Source organism: Bipolaris sorokiniana (genome assembly GCF_000338995.1).
Source record: "Bipolaris sorokiniana ND90Pr unplaced genomic scaffold COCSAscaffold_4, whole genome shotgun sequence".
NCBI classification, from domain to species: Eukaryota; Fungi; Ascomycota; class Dothideomycetes; order Pleosporales; family Pleosporaceae; genus Bipolaris; species Bipolaris sorokiniana.
The window spans coordinates 41,498-60,297 of NW_006911898.1; the positions used below are offsets into that span (position 1 = coordinate 41,498).

The 18,800-nt window shown below is 47.5% G+C and overlaps 10 protein-coding genes across 10 annotated transcripts; 3 read left to right on the forward strand and 7 right to left on the reverse strand.

Annotated features, from left to right (window-relative positions):
* Positions 1-261: 261 nt before the first annotated feature.
* COCSADRAFT_34667 (uncharacterized protein) lies at positions 262-1,349 on the reverse strand. Its single transcript, XM_007699278.1, has one exon. It carries the CDS (start codon positions 900-902, stop codon positions 627-629), a length of 276 nt encoding a protein of 91 aa, XP_007697468.1. The 5' UTR covers positions 903-1,349; the 3' UTR covers positions 262-626.
* Positions 1,350-2,318: 969 nt separating this feature from the next.
* COCSADRAFT_34668 (uncharacterized protein) lies at positions 2,319-2,691 on the reverse strand. The gene has a single exon (XM_007699279.1). The coding sequence runs from the start codon at positions 2,484-2,486 to the stop codon at positions 2,325-2,327; it is 162 nt and encodes a 53-aa protein (XP_007697469.1). The 5' UTR covers positions 2,487-2,691; the 3' UTR covers positions 2,319-2,324.
* A 2,673-nt stretch (positions 2,692-5,364) lies between these two features.
* Positions 5,365-7,536, forward strand: COCSADRAFT_188512 (uncharacterized protein). Its single transcript, XM_007699471.1, has 3 exons — positions 5,365-5,697; positions 5,748-6,860; positions 6,974-7,536. Exons 1-3 carry the CDS (start codon positions 5,650-5,652, stop codon positions 7,319-7,321), a joined length of 1,509 nt encoding a protein of 502 aa, XP_007697661.1. The 5' UTR covers positions 5,365-5,649; the 3' UTR covers positions 7,322-7,536.
* Positions 7,537-8,297: 761 nt separating this feature from the next.
* Positions 8,298-8,663, reverse strand: COCSADRAFT_56948 (uncharacterized protein; the record flags this gene model as incomplete). The annotated part of the gene is made up of 1 exon (XM_007699451.1): positions 8,298-8,663. A coding segment is annotated over one exon (366 nt), but the record flags the coding sequence as incomplete, so codon positions are not given.
* A 384-nt stretch (positions 8,664-9,047) lies between these two features.
* Positions 9,048-9,886, reverse strand: COCSADRAFT_84328 (uncharacterized protein; the record flags this gene model as incomplete). Its single annotated transcript, XM_007699472.1, has 2 exons — positions 9,048-9,291; positions 9,345-9,886. Coding segments are annotated over 2 exons (786 nt in total), but the record flags the coding sequence as incomplete, so codon positions are not given.
* Positions 9,887-11,463: 1,577 nt separating this feature from the next.
* On the reverse strand, positions 11,464-12,223 carry COCSADRAFT_353075 (uncharacterized protein; the record flags this gene model as incomplete). The annotated part of the gene is made up of 2 exons (XM_007699473.1): positions 11,464-11,866; positions 11,927-12,223. The coding sequence occupies 2 exons, from the start codon at positions 12,221-12,223 to the stop codon at positions 11,498-11,500; spliced, it is 666 nt and encodes a 221-aa protein (XP_007697663.1). The 3' UTR covers positions 11,464-11,497.
* A 1,247-nt stretch (positions 12,224-13,470) lies between these two features.
* Positions 13,471-14,962, forward strand: COCSADRAFT_179451 (uncharacterized protein; the record flags this gene model as incomplete). Its single annotated transcript, XM_007699474.1, has 3 exons — positions 13,471-14,402; positions 14,448-14,583; positions 14,637-14,962. Coding segments are annotated over 3 exons (1,392 nt in total), but the record flags the coding sequence as incomplete, so codon positions are not given.
* Positions 14,963-15,277: 315 nt separating this feature from the next.
* Positions 15,278-15,956, reverse strand: COCSADRAFT_169056 (uncharacterized protein; the record flags this gene model as incomplete). The annotated part of the gene is made up of 2 exons (XM_007699475.1): positions 15,278-15,682; positions 15,732-15,956. The coding sequence occupies 2 exons, from the start codon at positions 15,954-15,956 to the stop codon at positions 15,278-15,280; spliced, it is 630 nt and encodes a 209-aa protein (XP_007697665.1).
* A 281-nt stretch (positions 15,957-16,237) lies between these two features.
* Positions 16,238-16,640, reverse strand: COCSADRAFT_34672 (uncharacterized protein). Its single transcript, XM_007699280.1, has one exon. The coding sequence runs from the start codon at positions 16,562-16,564 to the stop codon at positions 16,346-16,348; it is 219 nt and encodes a 72-aa protein (XP_007697470.1). The 5' UTR covers positions 16,565-16,640; the 3' UTR covers positions 16,238-16,345.
* Positions 16,641-17,444: 804 nt separating this feature from the next.
* Positions 17,445-18,764, forward strand: COCSADRAFT_197608 (uncharacterized protein; the record flags this gene model as incomplete). Its single annotated transcript, XM_007699476.1, has 2 exons — positions 17,445-17,453; positions 18,247-18,764. 2 exons carry the CDS (start codon positions 17,445-17,447, stop codon positions 18,478-18,480), a joined length of 243 nt encoding a protein of 80 aa, XP_007697666.1. The 3' UTR covers positions 18,481-18,764.
* Between the last annotated feature and the right edge of the window lie 36 nt (positions 18,765-18,800).

The following is an 18,800-nucleotide window of genomic DNA, read 5'->3' on the forward strand; positions in this document are numbered from 1 at the left end:
GGCGGTGCCGGGCGGTCACCGTCGACCACGCGACGCAGAGCCGGATCAGGATCGCGTGCAGAGACGAAGACGAGCACCAGCTAGTCAAGAGAGCAGCAGAGAAGATTGGCGCAGGCTCGCGCGTGTTGCGCGATGAGCTCTACCCAGTCAAGATAGACAACGTTAAGAGAACAGCAGTGCTGGACGAGAAAGATGAGATTAGAGCGGGAGCAGCAGAAGCTTTTGGAGAAGAGAATGGAACAACAGTCGCCAAGATTGCGTGGCTAAGCAAGAGAGATGTCCCCAAGGCGTACGGATCTATGGTGGTGTACGTGACTAAGAAAAGTGACGCAAGGAGACTCATCGCAGAAGGCTTCTTCCACGCGGGCGGGGAGTCCGGCACAACAAGCGCATTTGAGCAGCGACCACGGCCAGGGCAGTGCTACAACTGCCAGGAGCTCGGCCACAAAGCGTTTCAGTGCCGAAAGGCGCAGAGATGCGGGAGATGCGCCAAAGAGGGCCACCACCACAAGAGCTGCAGCGAAGCAGTAATGAAGTGCGTATTGTGCGGAGGACCGCACGAGTCGTTCAGCAGAAACTGTCGGATGCTATACCCGCCTCAACATGAATAGAGCATTCCGCATAGTTCAGCTTAATGTTAGAAAGCAAGGCGAAGTACATGATAGCTTGATGAACGACGAAGAGTTGCAAGACGTGGCGGTGGTAGCTATCCAGGAGCCGCATGCACGGAGGATCCAGGGTCGGCTGTTGACGACGCCCATGCTCCACCACAAGTGGACCAAGATGGTGCCATCGACCTGGCGAGAAGGAAGGTGGCCGATACGGAGCATGCTGTGGGTGAACAGAGAGGTAGAGGCAGAACAGGTACGGGTAGAGTCGCCGGACTTGACAGCAGCGATCATCCGGCTACACGAGCGTCGGGTGTTGGTGGTGTCGGTATACATACCAGGAGGAGACCCGCAGGCGTTGCGAGACGCATGCAAAAAGATAGATAGAGTGATTGCGGAGGCGAGACGAAGGGCCGATACGGTGGTGGACGTTGTACTAGCTGGCGACTTCAATCAGCACGACCAGCTGTGGGGAGGAGAAGATGTGACGCTGGTCAGACAGGGCGAGGCAGACCCGATCATCGATCTGATGACAGAACACGCGCTCAGCAGCCTGCTCCCGCGAGGGACCAAGACATGGCAGTGCGGAGACTACGAGACGACAATCGACTTAGTGCTAGCGTCAAAAGAGCAGGCAGACACGGTGCTGAGATGCGCCGCCCACGACACCGAACACGGCTCTGACCACCGAATGATCGAAACAGTCTTTGACAGCTCGGTGCTAGTGGCGCAGCAGCAAGAGCGGCTTCTGCTCAAGAACGCACCGTGGAAAGCAATTAACGATAGGATCGCTAGAGCGCTTAGCGGGACTCCGCCAGCGGGCACGACGCAGCAGAGGACCGACAGACTGATGGTGGTGGTGCTAGAGGCGGTGCATGCACTAACACCTAGGGCTAAGCCGTTACCGTACGCAAAGAGGTGGTGGACGCAGGACCTGACACAGCTACGCCGCATCTATACGCACTGGAGGAACTGAGCGAGAGCCGTGAGACGAACAGGGGTTGCTTAGCCGGACCTAGAAGAGATGGCAAAGGGAGCGTCGAAGCAGTACTATGATGCTATTCGACAGCAGAAGAGAAAGCACTAGGATGACTTCCTAGCGGACAATGATAATATCTGGAACGCGGCTAAGTATCTGAAGGCGGGGAACGAGGCGTTCGGGACAGTTCCAGCACTCCGCAGAATAGACGGGACAACCACGAGTGACTTTGAAGAGTAAGCGGAGGAGTTGCTTAGCACCTTTTTCCCTCCGCTTCCTAGCAGTATCGACGACGAAGGAGCCAGGCCATAGAGAGTACCTGTGAAAATGCCGATCATCACGCTCGAGGAGGTAGAAAGGCAGTTGCACGCCGCTAAGTCATGGAAAGCACTTGGAGACGACGGACTGCTAGTTATAGTATGGAAGCAGGTCTGGCTAGTAGTAAAGGACTATGTGCTTGCGTTATTCTGACAGTCGCTAGAGGAGGGAGTGCTGCCTAGCTAATAGAGACACGCCAGGATTATACCGCTTAAGAAGCTAGGTAAAGAAGACTATACTGTCGTAAAGGCGTGGAGGCCGATATTACTGTTGGCTACGCTAGGCAAAGTGCTAGAGTTGGTGGTGGTAGAGAGGATTTCGCATATGGTGGAAACCTATGGACTTCTGCCTACTAACTACTTTGGAGCGCGTAAGCAGCGATCAGCTGAGTAAGCACTAGTGCTGCTCTAGGAATAGATTTATACTGCGTGGCGGGGCCGGCGGATAGTTAGCCTAATTAGCTTTGATGTTAAAGGAGCGTACAACGGGGTGTGTAAGAAGAGACTACTGTAGAGGATGAAAGCACGAGGGATACCATAGAAGCTGCTGAAGTGGATAGAAGCATTCTGCTCAGAGCGCATAGCGTCAATCTAGGTCAACGGACAGGCTTCTAAGGTCTAAGAACTGCTATAAGCAGGTCTGCCGCAAGGATCTCTGCTATTGCTAATTCTGTTTCTCTTCTTCAACGCCGATCTCGTACAACGACCTATCGACACGTATGGAGGCGCGATCGCGTTCGTTGATGACTTCACTGCGTGGGTTACCGGCCCGACGGCGTAAAGTAACAGGGAGGGCATTAACGCCATTATCTAAGACGCACTGGACTGGGAACGGAGAAGTGGAGCGACGTTTAAAGTAGAAAAGATAGCTGTTATTTACTTTACTCGCAAGGCGTATAAGAGTGCTACTGAGCTCTTTATAATTAAGGGGCAGAGCGTCTCGCCTAAAGACCACGTTAAGATACTCGGCGTGCTTATGGACGCCAGGCTTAAGTACTATAAGCATATTGCAAGAGCAGCCGCAAAGGGACTGGAAGCAGCATTAGAACTTAGAAGGCTGCGCGGGCTCTCACCTATAGTGGCACGACAGTTGTTCACGGCAACGGTCGCGCCGACAGTGGACTACGCGTCGAACGTGTGGATGCACGCCTATAAAGACAAGCTTGTGAGACCTATCAATAGGGTGCAAAGAATAGGAGCACAAGCGATCGTCGGGACATTCCGCACGGTGGCAACGTGGGTAGTAGAGGCAGAGGCGCACATCCCAAGTGCATATGAGCGGTTCTGGAAGCGGGCAGTCAAGCTGTGGACCGACATCCATGCGCTGCCTGAGACCAACCCATTGCGAAGAAACACATCGCGGATGCGAAAGTTCAGAAGACAGTACCGCTCGCCGCTGTTCCAGGTGGCAGAAGCGCTTAAAGACATAGAGATGGAGCAGATGGAGACGATCTAACCGGGCGTCCTGGCACCATGGGAGAAGAGAGTGCAGACTGTAGTGGAGAACGCGGCACAAGAGATAGAAATGAACTGGGCGGTACGCATCGCCGTAAGCAGCTCGGCACGGAACGGAGTAATCGGACTGGGGGGCGCGATCAGCATACAGAATAAGGAAAAATAATCTTTCTCTATTACACTAGGCAAGAGAGAGGAACAGAACCTGTACTCGGCAGAGCTAGCAGCAATGGCCGAGGCACTGAGCAGACTGCCGAAGCTGAGGTATCGCAGCATCGCGCTCATAACAAGGAACAAAGCCGCTGTGCTCACACTCAGAGCACCTCGCCAGTAATTGGGGCAAGGCTACATCAGCTAGTTCTATAAAACCGTATAAACACTAAGAAGAGACGGTAACATAGTGACAGTGCTATGGCTACCTGTAAGCGAAGAGAGTGAGCTCGCAAGCCTCGCTAAGCGAGAGGCGAAGATAGCAACTAGACTAAACACTAGGCCACAGACACAGCTCCCTAGAATGCGATCAACTACGCACAACATAGCACGTAAGCAAGGCATAGCTAAGAAGGTGCCAGTAGACGTGGGAGCATACTCTAAACGAATCGACGCAGCACTGCCAGGAAAGCATATACGGCAACTCTACGACGGGCTCTCGCGGAAAGAGAGCAGCGTGCTTGCCCAGCTTAGAATAGGCATGGCACAGCTAAACACGTATCAATACCGAATTAAGGCATCAACAACAGACCAATGCGAATGCGGCTAGGCAGCAGAGACGGTGGAGCATTTTCTGTTCCGCTGCCGAAAGTGGACGACACAGCGAATAGAAATGCTGCAGTGCACGCAGATAAGCAGAGGAAACATGTCATTCTACTTAGGCGGCAAAGCAGCGACAGATGACGCGAAATGGGCGCCAGACATGGATGCAGTGCGAGCGACGATACGATTCGCAATAGCAACACGAAGACTTGATGCAAACTAATAGCTAACTACTAGGTAAACTATAGATGCTAACATGAACTTATCAGCAGCCTCGTGCAACCGACAGCAGACAACGCTTCAGCCGCCGAAGATAGGACGTTGAACACTTGGAGAATCTCTTGGAGAAGCCGACTCTAAGCCAGTCTGCCACTAGCAATACTAACCCACGAGCACCTGATAAGAAACGATAGTGGATAGAGAAGAAACGTGCCAAGATATTGAGTAAGGGCTCTGACTTGGATGATAAGCTACATGAAGAGGCGAGCCAAAGAAGATAGATGGGCTAAGGAGACCGAGATGTACTTAGCATAAGAAGTGTAAAGTTAGACTAGCTTTAGTAGCCCTTTCGGCTCGGCCGCCGGGCGTAAATAAATTGTGTGTGTGTGTGTAGCTTGATTGATAAGATAATTTATATAGACTGGATTGGCTTGATTGATCTATGTATTTAGTCTAGCTTAATTATTGGTCTCAATCTAGATTGATTGTTGACAAGTCTGGTTCGCGTGACGCAAGCCTGGAAGAAAACATGCTCTATCCGCGCCGTCAGGTTGACAAGAGAGGAGGACTTGACCTTGCACGTACCGATGAGGCTTTCGCACTCCTCTACCAATACGGAAAGGACCTGTGTTCGTTGAGGACATGGCCGACTGAAGTTTTGCCGGTCTGCAAGGTTGAATCGACCTTGTGCGCCGCGAAGTTTGGTCCGGGAGCGAACATGTTGTCTAGAAGCTGGCAACATTCGTCCTTCGTACCGGCTTGGCGTTGGGCACAAGAGATTACCTAGGTAGGTACGCCGATCGTGAGGTAGAATCGAGATAGAAGCTTGGCGTGACCGGATGGCTAGCAACGACATCCGGTTGGGAGCAACGGCGCGTAGCTGAGGACGGAAGCCGGAGCAGTCGCGATCCGACCCTAGTATTCCCAGCGGAGGTTTTGGCGGATGTAACTCATCGAGGCTAGCGCCCCGCGAATGACTGAGATCCGACCGTTATGCCTGGTCGTCACCACTGAATCGCTTTCTTGTGTACTGATAGGGGTCCACCCAAGATGTCAAAGCGAAACGTTGGCAGGCATCATCCATGTCTGTGGAAGCCATTGATGAAGAGACAGGGTATGAAGTCTAACTAACTACCCAGGGGGGTTTTCGTCGCGGAGTATCTATTATGTCGTCCTCCCGTGCGAAGTGATATGGCCATTATTCGACACACATCCGCATTGCATCTCACGCCGTGTATTCGAGGACCAAGATCCCCGTCTCCAAAGCAGCTCTCGAATAAACTCTACGTTTACTTGCATCTTCGTTATTTCGATCGAGATGTCCTATCAGCAGGCAGCAGCAGCTGTGCTACTTTTACTCGAGATTGTACGTGTCTTCATTTCGATTATGCAGCTACCTCCTAATAAATTCCGCAGAGCGTCGTCAGTACATTGGGCATTGCAGTCTATCGGCTCTTCTTACATCCTCTTCGCAAGATTCCGGGACCGAAGCACCTTGCAGTTTCTGGAATCCCGTATATCGTTGAGAACAATCTATTGGGTATTTTCGCCAAAAAGGTCCTGAAGCACCATGAAAAGTACGGTGACATAGTCCGTACTGGGCCTAACTCGATATCCGTCGACGGAACTATTGGATGGCCTGAGGTCTATGGACACAGTCGTGGCGGTCGACCCGAATTTCCTAAATGGAAGCCCTTCTTCGAGCTCGGAGACGCGTCTTATACTTCAATCTTCACGGCCAATAGAGAGGACCACCGACGTGAACGCCGTATCGTGGCACATGCATTCTCGGATGCTGCAATTAAGGGACAGGAGGCGCTGATCATGCAGTATATTGACAAGCTCTTTGATCATTTCCGGAAACACGCCGAGCAACGTATACCAACCGACGTTGTCAGATGGTACAACTTTACGACTTTCGACATCGTTGGAGACCTGGCCTTGGGGGAGTCGTTTCACTGCCTAGACCAGAGCGATTATCATCCGTGGGTTACGATGATCTTCGCTGGCATCAGAGCCGGTTCTCAAATGCAAGCATTGATGAAGTTGCCGTACCTGAGTTGGATCGTAAAGCTGCTGATCTCCAAGAAGGACATGCAAAAGCGACTTGATAACAGGCAAATGAGTCACGACAAAGTAGAGCGAAGGCTAGCACTTGGCCCAGCACCTAACGATCGGAAGGACTTCATGACGTACATTCTTCGTCACAACGACGAGAAGGGCATGAGTCATGCAGAGATCTTGGGCAACTCCGAAGGCTTCCTCGTGGCTGGCAGCGAGACTACAGCTACTACACTTTCGGGCTGTACCTACTACCTGTCGACAAACCCGGTGGCTCTTGAGAGGCTTCAACAAGAGGTTCGGACGGCCTTCCCTACTGAGAGGGATATAACGATGCTTTCCACTGCGCAACTCAAATACCTGCACGCATGCATTGAGGAGACTTTGCGAATTTATCCGGCCGCTGTGGAGACGCCTCCACGTGTGTCTCCGGGTGAATACGTAAACGGTCAATATATTCCCAAAGGCGTAAGTCCCTCCACATCACATTGTCTGCGGTCCGTCATCCAGGAAAGGATGTAATGGGTCGACTCTCAAAGCTATTTAGGACGAATTGAGCCATGGCTAACAATACCTTCTAGACTATCGTCACAATCTTTCAGTGGGCCACCCACCACAACCCCAACAACTTTGTCCAGCCCGACTCCTTCATCCCAGAGCGCTGGCTTGGTCCTGACCATCCTCACCATGACCCACAGTTTAACGCCGACAAGAAAGCAGCACTCCAGCCCTTCTCTTTTGGCCCACGGAACTGCGTCGGCAAGAATTTGGCCTACAACGAGATGAAGGTTATTCTTGCTCGTCTCGTGTGGAACTTCAACTTTGTGTTACAGCCCAAAAGTCACGGCTGGCCGGATGAACAGAGGGTGTTCATCGTTTGGGAGAAGGGACCGTTGTGGGTTCAGCTGAAGCAGGTGGAGAGAGGCTAAGGGCGTGTGTTTGGGGTTGCTTGGGATGTGGTATATTTGTTGTTGGGTGTCGATAAGTTATCTTTTGTTAGTAGTGCGACGTCTTGTTCGATGGTGTGGTTGCTTTTGGGCTGAACCTCCTGTGCGAGATGCGCTAAGCTTGTATTCCACTCTTCAGGTTCTGTAGTAGAAAGCAAATGTACAGATTTTAGACTGCTACTTTCATTCTTGACATGCAACATAAGTTAATGTAGTTCACAAGTAAGCGAGCTACCTAAGTGAATAAGGCAAGCAACCTAACTAAACGTCTAATTAGCGTACGCGCTTTGGAAAATTGGTCCTGAGTTTCTTGAAGCTCGCCGAGAAGTTGATGACTTTGGTTCTGTAACTTTGCGTTCTCCCGATTCACAGACGCTATGATTTCTGCGGGCTCCATGTTGAAAATTTTGCTCGTACTAGATCTGGTTGAGTAATGTATAGTCCTCGTTGTAGAACTTAGGATCAGTGGATTTGCACGATAGATGGAACGGGAAATACTTTAATTTATCTCAAATTCTTCCCGATTGTGTGGCGCAATAATCAGGAAGGTTAGAGCTAAACAAGGGGAAATTAGGCAACTAATTTAGGCGTTGAGCCAGCGGTGAAAGGCCTGCACCGAACCCCTCGCCGTTCAACGCCACGACGCTTGCAATATTTGACACATATCCTGTTGAACATTAACTCAAATCACTTCTATTGAGTTGATCTAATTTGGGTCAGCCTACTGCTCCAGTGGCCGCTGAGGGGCAAAGCCTTGGAGAGCCGTCGACGTGTTCATACGGCCTAACCAACTAATATGCACAGACAACGAAAGCGGCAATCTTAATATTTGAAGTAGCTATCACACGCGCATTCCTTAGCGTTGCGAGTTGGTAGCGAACCTTCTCTTCTTCATATTTCTCATCAGTGCTAAAAACACAGGAGTACTTGAAACTATAGCTTTGCGGAAATCATCCAACACCCTATTTTCATCTACAATATTAAGTAGACTAGTTCCCGCTAGTCTCTTCTTAACCCAGTACTGTGCAAGTCTCACAATTGCATGCTCTGGTAGGTCATGTCTAGACCCGTACTGGTGCAGCGTTACCTGGTCACTGCCTTGTGTGGTGTTGACTTCTGAAATGGGTGGAGGCTCAACCTGAGTACTAGCGCAGTTGCCTGTATCGTTAAACTGGGGTTTGAATTGCCCAGTCTCTTCGTACAACCTTGAGCTTAGGTAACAAATTGCCTTTGCAATAGCAGAGTTTGCTTCGCAAAGCTGGTGAGTATTTACAAGCAGCGATTCAATAGGCGCCTGACTGATAGTTTGCAACGCAGCTTCGACGTCTTGGACCTTATTGAACATAGCAGTAGATGAGAATGTGAGGGGTTTTCTACATTTAGTGAATAGAGAACCTTAAATATACATACTTTCGGACTTAAGAGATAGGTCGTGATTTTTAATGCGACAGCTAACTGAGGCACACACAAAATCAAAGGACCTACACTTAATGAGATACCTGTTGGCAGTAGAAGCCCCATTTAGGTTCAGCCTCTTTTTCGTATACTCGATTACACCGATGGGACATCGCTAAAGCATATAACGTCTCTAATAAGTGCCAGAGAAGATATATTCAAGTTTCTGTTACCAAGTGAACTATAACTAATTTTTGGATGTATTACTCCAAAACACAAAATGACCAGGAGCGTACTAAGGATTGAGTTTTGCCTATACCGCCAATGTTGCAGCTAGGCGCAACTGAAGGATTGGGCTAATGTGTGGCCAGGGCATGTTCAAGAGTTCGAGATCCTGGGTTAGAATTCGACTAGTTGGTCGAAACCTGGACAATCTATCGACTGTGTGTTGGTAAAGATAGTTCACATCTTCATCTGAAAGCTGCAGTAGACTTTCTATGTGTTTTCCAAATGGGGCCGAACGGATAGCTTGAAAAAGAAGGACCGCCTTGGATTTACTGCGAATGATCAGTATTGGATACACATCATGGTAATACAGTAGTTAACTTACATGTGAAGTGTATTCACAGGGTTACCCATGATTACTAGACTACTGCTTATACCCCGAAATTTCTTGTACGCTTGGTTATCAACTGCACCGATACAGTCAAAAGCGATAATGTTGTAGAGAGTATATCTCGTCCAATTGTAGATGATATCGATGATACCTTGCTGGCCTTTGGATAGTTCTTTCCCTGAAACCTCTATTCGATCGACAAATTTCAGAAATTTCATGTACGGCAACAACAAGGCAGCTACACCCCCGTAGAACTCTACTCGTAGCGAAGCCATTGAATGAATAGTTGACGGTGGATCTTGATCATTCCAGGCCAATTGTGGGATGATACTTGATCTCCATTGCTCCATAATGTTGATCTTGAACTCTGCGGAGCTTGTGAAAGCGCACAGATGTTCATCATCGAAGCTTTCGATTGAAGCAAAATCTGGCGGTGGAATTCGCTTTGCAACCTTGAGTACCATCTGGAGCATTACCCTTGTCCAAAAAACATGATAATCGGGCTCTTCCACCGTCTTTCCAGGAAATAATGTGCTCTAGTCGTTAGAGTAAGAAATAGAACAGTTAATGCTGGCGCCATCATGAAAATCGCTAGGAAAAGAGTCAGACGGGTACTCAGACTCATTATTCCAACTAACCTTGCAAGAATCTGGAATATCCCAACGCTTCTCATTACTTCCTCGGAGAGGCATTTTCTCGCGGTCGAGCTGCTTGCTATTAGGCTAGTTTTCTAGGTAAGAATAAATCGTCTCACCTCTTGACAACATCTGCGTATATGGAATGAGCAGCGTACAGGTGTATCAAGCTACTACTAAGCATTCCGTTTTGGCTAGTGTAAATTGCAGCTAGAGTTGACGTTTTCGCGGAAGCAATGCTTCGATCCCTAAACTTACGCTTGAGAATGTATTGAGCCAAATCATAGTAGATTATGCCTGGTCTACTATCAGAGTCCCCTGTATACTCAGCATCTGGAAAACAGCTTCCTATTGCAAGAAACAGTAAAGCCTGGGCATTTTCGAAGCTTGTTTCGACAAGGTTGTTCCGCTCTGCTGTGCGACTCATGTCATCTTGAAAATGAACGTATATGTCCCAAGGCTTGTCGAAAATTGGATAGAGGACATGAACGTGATTAAGATAGACATCGAATAGCTGTCGAATTTTTTCGCTCGAAAATGCTTCCGATATACCTTCTGGCTCAGGATCATAGAGTGTGAGATGTGTATGGGAAAAATTTATTTCAAATGCCTCTAGCCGGCCAGAAAAATTGGAAACTTGATTGTTTGTATCATCGACGAGATTGTGTATCTTGAAAAGTGTCATCTCTTGACTAATGGAAGTTAGTATAAAACTGTGAGGAGGCGGAGGGTACTATACGCAGTTGGTGGTGTCTGGATATATTCGCATTTTCCATTGTCTTCATGACATCTGTTGCATGGAGACTCTCCATTGCATTTCTGCTTGCGTTCACGGCATCGATTGCAAGCTTTGGAGGTTCGATATCTTGAGGTTTGGCGTGTTTCTTGGTAGGCGTGATTTTGGTGGTGCTGTTGTTGGTTCGAATGACGTTGATAATCCATCTCGCCCAAAAACAAAGGGTACGATATAGCCGAATTTTAGAGATGTTAGGTGTCTGTAATGAACTAGAGATTTGTTCGAATTTCTTTGAAAGATAGAACGTAGTGTTGTTAGGACACAGCAATCAATGATAGTTACGATGAATGAAAAGCGGGAGGAAGTGCAACTTATAAAAGGGGGATATAATGCTAGCATGTGTACACGGTTAATAAACCAGAGCTCTCTAAAGAGCTTAGGCACTTATCGGCTAGATGTAAAAGTAATTGGCTCCATGTTCATTGCCCAAATCAGTAGGGAGATGCCACCTGTCTCCACATCACATCCTTCTTGCCTTAACCATTTGTCACTATAATACGTTTCAAGGGGTGCTTGGGACAAAATGGGCCGATGTTCTGCCTGAATAATCGGAATCAAGACATAGTGTAACCAGTATTCAGCTATCACCCACTTCCAGCAATTAACAATATCAATTTTCCAATTTAGTCAGAGGACACCCGTACAGGATGCCATATACAATGTTCCTTAAAAAGGGGTATAACACCAAGGAAAATGTAATGATATTACAGAATGATCTAGATATGAATACAATTGTTGACATGGGCCAAAAGCGTTGGAGAACACTCCTCTAACGAAAGCTCTTCGCCTACCCCGATTGGCAAATCATCTGGTAGGATACCGCAATAAACAGGCTCAAGAATATCCATACGCTTCTCCTGAAACTTCAACAACTCCCTGAAAGCCTGTCCACCAACAATGTTTTGTAGTTGATTCATGATGCGCTCGTGTGAAAGAAGCGCGTCAAGATCCACTCGCTGTAAGAGCATTACAGTATCTGACTGGGTTGCGACAAGTGCCTTGTGGCCGCGAACACCATTCGAAGTCGAGTAGAAAGAACGTACAGCGATGATTCCAGATAGATTCTCAGGAAGAACAGTTTTTGCCTGGAAAGGTAGTATAAGTAATTGGCTAGGAGTAGCATACGTAGGAGTAGGCCAGCTTACAATTGAGGTTGGATCATTAGCAACCAGATCTTGCCCGTTGTTGGCATCGGTGGCTTCTATCGATGGATAGAGAGAAGTCAGCCTTGTGTCTGGTGTACTAGGCCAGCTTGCAGTTGAGGTTGGATCATCTGCAACCGTATCTTGCCCATTACTGGCAGTAATAGTCTTAGTTGACGAATAAAGTGATGTCGGTCTCTTGTCTGGTGTCCAACGACTAGACCAAGAACGCCTCGGGGTTGGAACACATGCAAAGCATGATCGCACCCAATTGAACAATTTTTTAGGGCCTGACTGCATGGAATCAGATATATGTTCAAAAATGAATGTCTCAAAGTCCTTACTACGGTTGTATCGTGAGTCGACCTGCAACATTGCCTTTGTAACTCTACCATACTTTCCAATGTTTCTTTGTACGGTTTTGTAGCATTGAAATCTTTTTCAAGGAATTCTTCAAAGGTTAACTCCTGTTCTTCGTCTATGTGCCGTATCTCAGAGTTGTATCCCAAGGACTCCGAGATAGTTACTCGAACATAGTGGGTACTGCGACGGCAACAAACACCATGAAAGGCCTTGATATATGATTTCAACTGCTTGGATTCGATGTAAATATGTTCGATGGTGTCACCGTGCTTCGTTGCGTGGTATTGATATGGCTCGTGGCAGAGGAAGCGTTTTGGGCAACGCCTGCATTGGTATTTCCCGTCCGCTATGACATGTTAACATTTATGTATACTGAAATCCTAATGATAGGTTAAAAAAAAGTATCTCACAATCAGGGTAGATGACAAGGTCCTTTTTCAGTGACTGGTCCTCTTTGCGAGGTCGGTCCTATGAAACATTAGAATGAAAGGCCAACTCTTTTCGTCCTTTGAGATCTGGATAAAGAGATAGTGACAAATCACATACCAGAGATGCATCTGCAGAACCTTGAGCCATTTTTTCAGTAGATCGAGCTCGAAAGAAGGCAACCGGTGAAGGACATAAGAGCGGTGAGGCAATACACAGAAAGACGCCTTAGTCTTGCAAGAAGGGTACATGATATATGGATCTATCAGCCACAAGACCGGGACCAGGAAGTGGGGCATGTCAATGTGGGTTCGAGGCGTTTTCTGCATGAAAGGAATTCTTGTGGTGTTCGGATCGCACAGGGGAGCTTTGTTGCTGAGGCAGCTTCCCTAACGGATGCGTGGGTGAGGCCCTCAGGTGGCCGCCCGGGACCTTCGTATGGACATTGCCATCCTTGCATTAGTCCAATCCTCGGATAGCTATCAATAGCGAGGACAACGCGCGGCACTCATTACTTGCACTAAATGCGGGATTTGAACTACTAATGCTTGGATCATGCAGGTGCATGCAATGTGCTCTAAGGTGTGATACGACAGGGAGGTATGAGCACTAGGTGATAGGCGCATTCAAGCTAGTGATATTTTAGACAGCCAAGACAATTCCCGACACGATGTCTGAATCCTTCTTGGCACCGGGAGTAACTTTCGACAACTATATTACAACAAACCAGAATTGTGCCTATTGATTCCCAACTCACAATGGCTACACCTGTTTTGCCGGGTACGTCGGGGCTTGAATGTACCGTCATCGTTGGCCCAGAATTCCAGTGCAGTGCATCTCCTAACGGTTCTATCACGATACAGACGAACACTGGACCAATCATTATCTTTCTGCATCGAATTGCTGATCAAAGGAGGATTCAGATCAACCCGGTTCACCAGCAACGCATACCAGTAGTGCCATTTCTGTCTGAGACTAGTACCAGCCAAACAACATTCTGGTTTGCAGAAAACAGCGGTTCAGCGGACACACAACAAGAGAATAGCAATGACTTGCTCGGAAACCCTTTTAGTCGTGAGCAGAGAAACGCAGAAGCATTCAACAGCACGGCAAACGAACTAGAGGAGGGAATCCATGCCAGCCTCGGTGGAGATGAATACACATACCACAGTGTTAGCAGCAGTGGCAGTTTCAAAAAAATCAGCTCCGGGAAAAGGTCCAAACCACTTTCTTCGGACGAAGAGTTGAAAGAGTTTTGTCGGAAGCTCTCAACAAAGACTTTGGAGCAGTGGAAGTCAAGACATAAAGACGACCAGAGTTTGAAAGTATTGCTTTCTGATTGGAATACTATCTTCGGCCAGATCAACTATTCGTCTCCTGGACAATGGTCATACCAAACTATCATCAAAGCAGAGACACTTGGGGGTCTCCATCTACCATTCCACAAGATGATCCTCGCTACCTGGTGGAATAGTTGCTTAGAACGGCGAACTTCCGAGGTTACCGCACGTATCAAGAAACAGATGGTGTTAGCCTTAGAACCGGGCTTCGATAGTTTCGATGCCAAGGTCCAGGATTCAAAGCGAAAACAGATCGATAGATGCATACTTCAGGGCAATGTCATCACCCTGATGTTCAATCGAGCGCCTGGTTTGGTCATCACAGCTGCTCGTTCTATAAAGACAACCGAGTATGTGCCCATTTATCTTTTACACTACTGTGCTAACATTACCAGATACGAGATTTTGTGGAAGAACAAGCTCCATCCCAGTGTCTCTATGTTAGACTGGTTAAGTGAAGAATTAATCAAGGACTCACAACTGTACTTAGAACCAGTACTGACTATCCTTCATTTCTTGAGCAAAATCTTTAGTAAGCTAGATTATGCATCAAGAACGCTCCACCTACCGCTGACTTTCCTTTAGATATCCAACCGCAAAGCCCAAACCCACAAGCTAATTGTAGTCTTCCACAATCACGAATAGAACCCGAGTCTCAGACGGATGCCGCATCCTCCTCCTGTCGAGCTATACATAGCCTGAAAGAGCCGGTTCCCTCCTACCAAATTTCCCTATGCGGTCAGCAGCCGTCTGAAGACTCTATCGAAACGATAGCAAACACTGCCAAAAGACGAAAAATCTCCAGCAACATATGCCTGCAGTCCCCGAAGGTATGCCCAATCTTGATACCAGAAAGTAATGGAGGTACAACCCAAGAAGAGAGTCAACACTACTCAACAGACCCCTCCATTCATCGAGAACATTACAATCTGGCACCACTGTTCGAAGGGGCAAGCAATTCAGAGCATGAGAGAGTTAGCCCAACTTCTCTTGTAGAGACACGCGGGGACCTCTTACCGATCTCAGAAGATATAGAGGTAGGCCAGTGGTCCGCAATATCATCCGTTAATCGAGCTGACTATGACAAGGACACGAACTTGCCTTCTTATGGGTTGTCAGATTTGTTAGGACATGTTGAAACAAGCTATTGTTTTGGTAAAACTTGAATTAATTCAGCTACAGATTCAAAAGTTCTGACGCACGGGATTTCTTTTACCAAGCCTGGTTATGCTACTTCGACTTTAGATGTGAGACGGGGAACGAGAAGGAAAGGAGCTAGCGGCGGGACCATCTCCAAACTGACATTCTGTAGTACCAGGCAAAGCGAGTCTGACTGCAATAGTGCCTCGCTTTTTATTTTAGGGAGTGTGAGACTTTGCGTAAGAAGCTTCGTGTTCATATCTGTAATGCTGGCAGGTTTTAACGTGGGGTCGATCTCTAGGATGCGACGAATAATCGCTCTGTGTGTTTCCGTATCTACAGGAAGGCATTGAAGGAGAAATATTTCGTCAACACTTGTGTGAAGTCTGGCTTTGTGAAGCAGTAGTACCGCAGCCCGGGGATACGTATGTTCGTTCGGCTTCGGCTCTCGGATCACTGCGCCTGTTTCGGCTATGTTGTCTTTATATCCCTTGAACGTTGTCATTACTTGCAGAAATCTACCTTGACTATTGGCTTACGCTGTTGAGGATATCGGTGCGAAGACAATCAAATTCTGAGATCCACCTGTATGCAAAAACCCCGTCTTTCAGCTTCGTTATGCCCTGTAGATGTGATTGAGATCCTAGGAGCGGTGCAATCTCCTTGAGACGATTTTGCAAAGCTGGTGCTTCTACAAGTTTCGCGAGTAATCGCGCTCCGATATCCGCTTGGGTCGATGGTTCGCCAGCTTCATAAAGAGCCATTTTGTAAGTGCATAAAAGTGCAACTGGCAACGTTCGCGTTAAAGTGCATCCAGCGAGGTCTTATACCAAGGAACATAACCGTATGTTAGATGCAGTGCTATGTGGGAAGTGGCCGTGCACGTCTGGAGCCGGCCTCGCTCCGAAAACTTGGCACCAATAACCCCCAGATTGCAGTAGCTAGGAACACTAAAGCAGCTTATCACGTGCATTTTCGCCCCATTACAATTTTAGTATTTTCACCATCACGTGCGCAGCGTTTATGCGCTTAAATAGCTGAGTAACCTCGAAATCGATTCTTTCCGGCGCTGTCGGATAAACACCTACCACTAGCCAGCTAACGAAAGATAGCATTGTACACCTCGATAATCCCACCATCTCGGATAAGATAATTAGACACCATTTGTTACACGCTTGTCGCTACTAGTTAGGTGCGCCTGGGTACTGTCGCTCCGTAGTCCTAAATCTGCTGTTGTGTAGGAAGGATGAAGGTTAGGAGCTCTATTTGGGGGTTGGTCACGGCTATTAGGAGGGGTAGGCTGCTGTGAAGTAGCAGACTGGCCCGCTGGCGGATTGATATTCTGTTGGGTTGGTTCTTGAGAGTTGGACATAGTGGCTCGACGAAGATTGCTATTGAAGTTAGTCTGTGCTAAAAAGAAACAACCGTTGCTCCGACTCTACTAATTTGGATTTGGATGCTTCACCTATCATAGAGCAGCTGAGCCTTGGACCAATCCAGATACTGTCTCAGTCCTAAAAGAAATTCATCACGTACAGCAAAGGCCGCAGAAAAGGTGCGAAACGTATTGGTGAGCACTGTACTGAAGGGTGATGAAAATGAACCGGATATCAAGGGTGTTGAAGATGTTGAGGGGTTGAAGGTTTTAGAAGAGAGATAGCCTGAGCAAAGGGAATGTGGCAATCAAGGCGAGAAGAAGTGGCTTCAAGAAACTGGTGAACTGGATGTTCACCGCGGTCATTTATATTAATACCTACGACCCTACGCACGCTTCACTCTCCTTCCATTGCCTATGACCACACTTCCCCTGCACGTTGTTACGATCAGCCGTATTCAAAAGCGGTAAGCGAGTGCCATATCCTTGGACCACACCAAGACTTAAGTTCTCTACTGTCGCATCTTAGATGTACAGATGCTTGCAAAAAAGAAGGAGCTTGCAGACTAAATCGGGCCTCAGCGTGAATTGAGGCGGCGAACATGCCAGTACGCATAAGCTATTCGCGCATTAGCCTGCTCCCCAACATGCACGTTACTTATTACTTCTAAAAATGGTTATTTGAGTATGAGTATCCACTACGATATGTGTACAGCGTAGAGAAACCCCAAGACAACAACGTAAGAGTAGTAGAGGTAAGATAATTTTTCTCTGTATTAGATCTTTTCTTTCCCAATAGTAACTATAACGATTACATATTAGGAAACTCTTGTGTCCAACGAAAATGTAATATTGATGCTGGTATTGATGGTACACGATGGCGAAAGTATGCAATTAAGAGCGAAGCGAAGCAAAGCAGAGCGAAGTAAAACAAAGTAGAGCGAAGCGAAGCACACCAGGATCAAGCGGCCCATCCTATGCCTGCCCTTTGCGTTTGATGGTCTTAGCGTCGAGTGAGACCTGTCCAACGCAGTAATCACGCCATTTCAAATCAATCCCACGATCCAATCGTAATTAATCACAGATAAATCGTATTCTCTAAGGCAAGAACACTAAATCCACGAATGGCCCCTACACTCATTCCGAGGTCATGCATCTAAACATTGCACGTGACCTTGCGCATTCGGAAGGTGGGGCTGTCGCCGCCTGAGAAACTCTCATATGATCTTTTTTGGGCACCAACTCGAATGCGTGTACACACATGTGTTCTCTTACATAGCCACCCGTCAACCTATACACCTAACGTAGTCTTACAACCATCGCATAAAGTAAGCGATCTTATTTATACTTTAGACTATGCTAACCTCATATTGCGCATCTCATAGCTATCGTTCCGACAGACCTAAATCACTACCACTCGAACCTTCGAAGCATCTGCTTCGTTGCTCCTTGTGTCTACCAGGAAGAGCTGCTTTGTCGCGGATTGTCCGACGATTATCCTACAACTTAGCTGGTTCTCGCTTTGGCACACGTTAAAAACATCCGTCTACTTAAGCATCGGCCGTTGGAAGATCTTAGTGTCAATCAGGTTGTGCGATTCGCAACTTTACGCTAATGCCTGAGGTAGGATCAACTCCTCAGCACACTTTCCAACGTCTATCTAATGAACTTTTTGTTAGAAAGACCAAACCACCAACGGAGATTACGAATACATACACTATCACACATTTGAAGCAGTCGATCATGACAGATCTATGTCTTGGGAAGCTGGTAATGGCATGGTACATGTTGGCGTGAAGGTCATGAAACCGCAAAAGACCGATATAGACGCACGCGACGTTACTCTTCTTGAAGGGCAAAGTGCGATTGTTTACCAGATGAAGTTCAGATTAGCTAAAAAGGCTGCTACTTAGGATATGCTTTCGACCATATTTCAGTACCCTTTTCGAAACTAATTAATATTGCCAGTTTGCTATCATGATTAAGGTCCTTGCCATTAGGAAATGAGATCCTAGCGGCGCTAGTGCGTGATATGTTCCTGTCCTCTTCCGACTTCCTGAATCTGCTTTCTAGCATCGCCCCATATAGGTAGTTCCCTAGTATGGTCTTCCACTCCTCGATCGACGTCATGTAGTTTACTTGCTGCGCAATTGATTCCCCGAGTGGTAAACAAAGCCAGATCTCCAACCCAAAGTCGTCATGCTGTTCGGATGGAGGGAGTAGGCGCACAGTA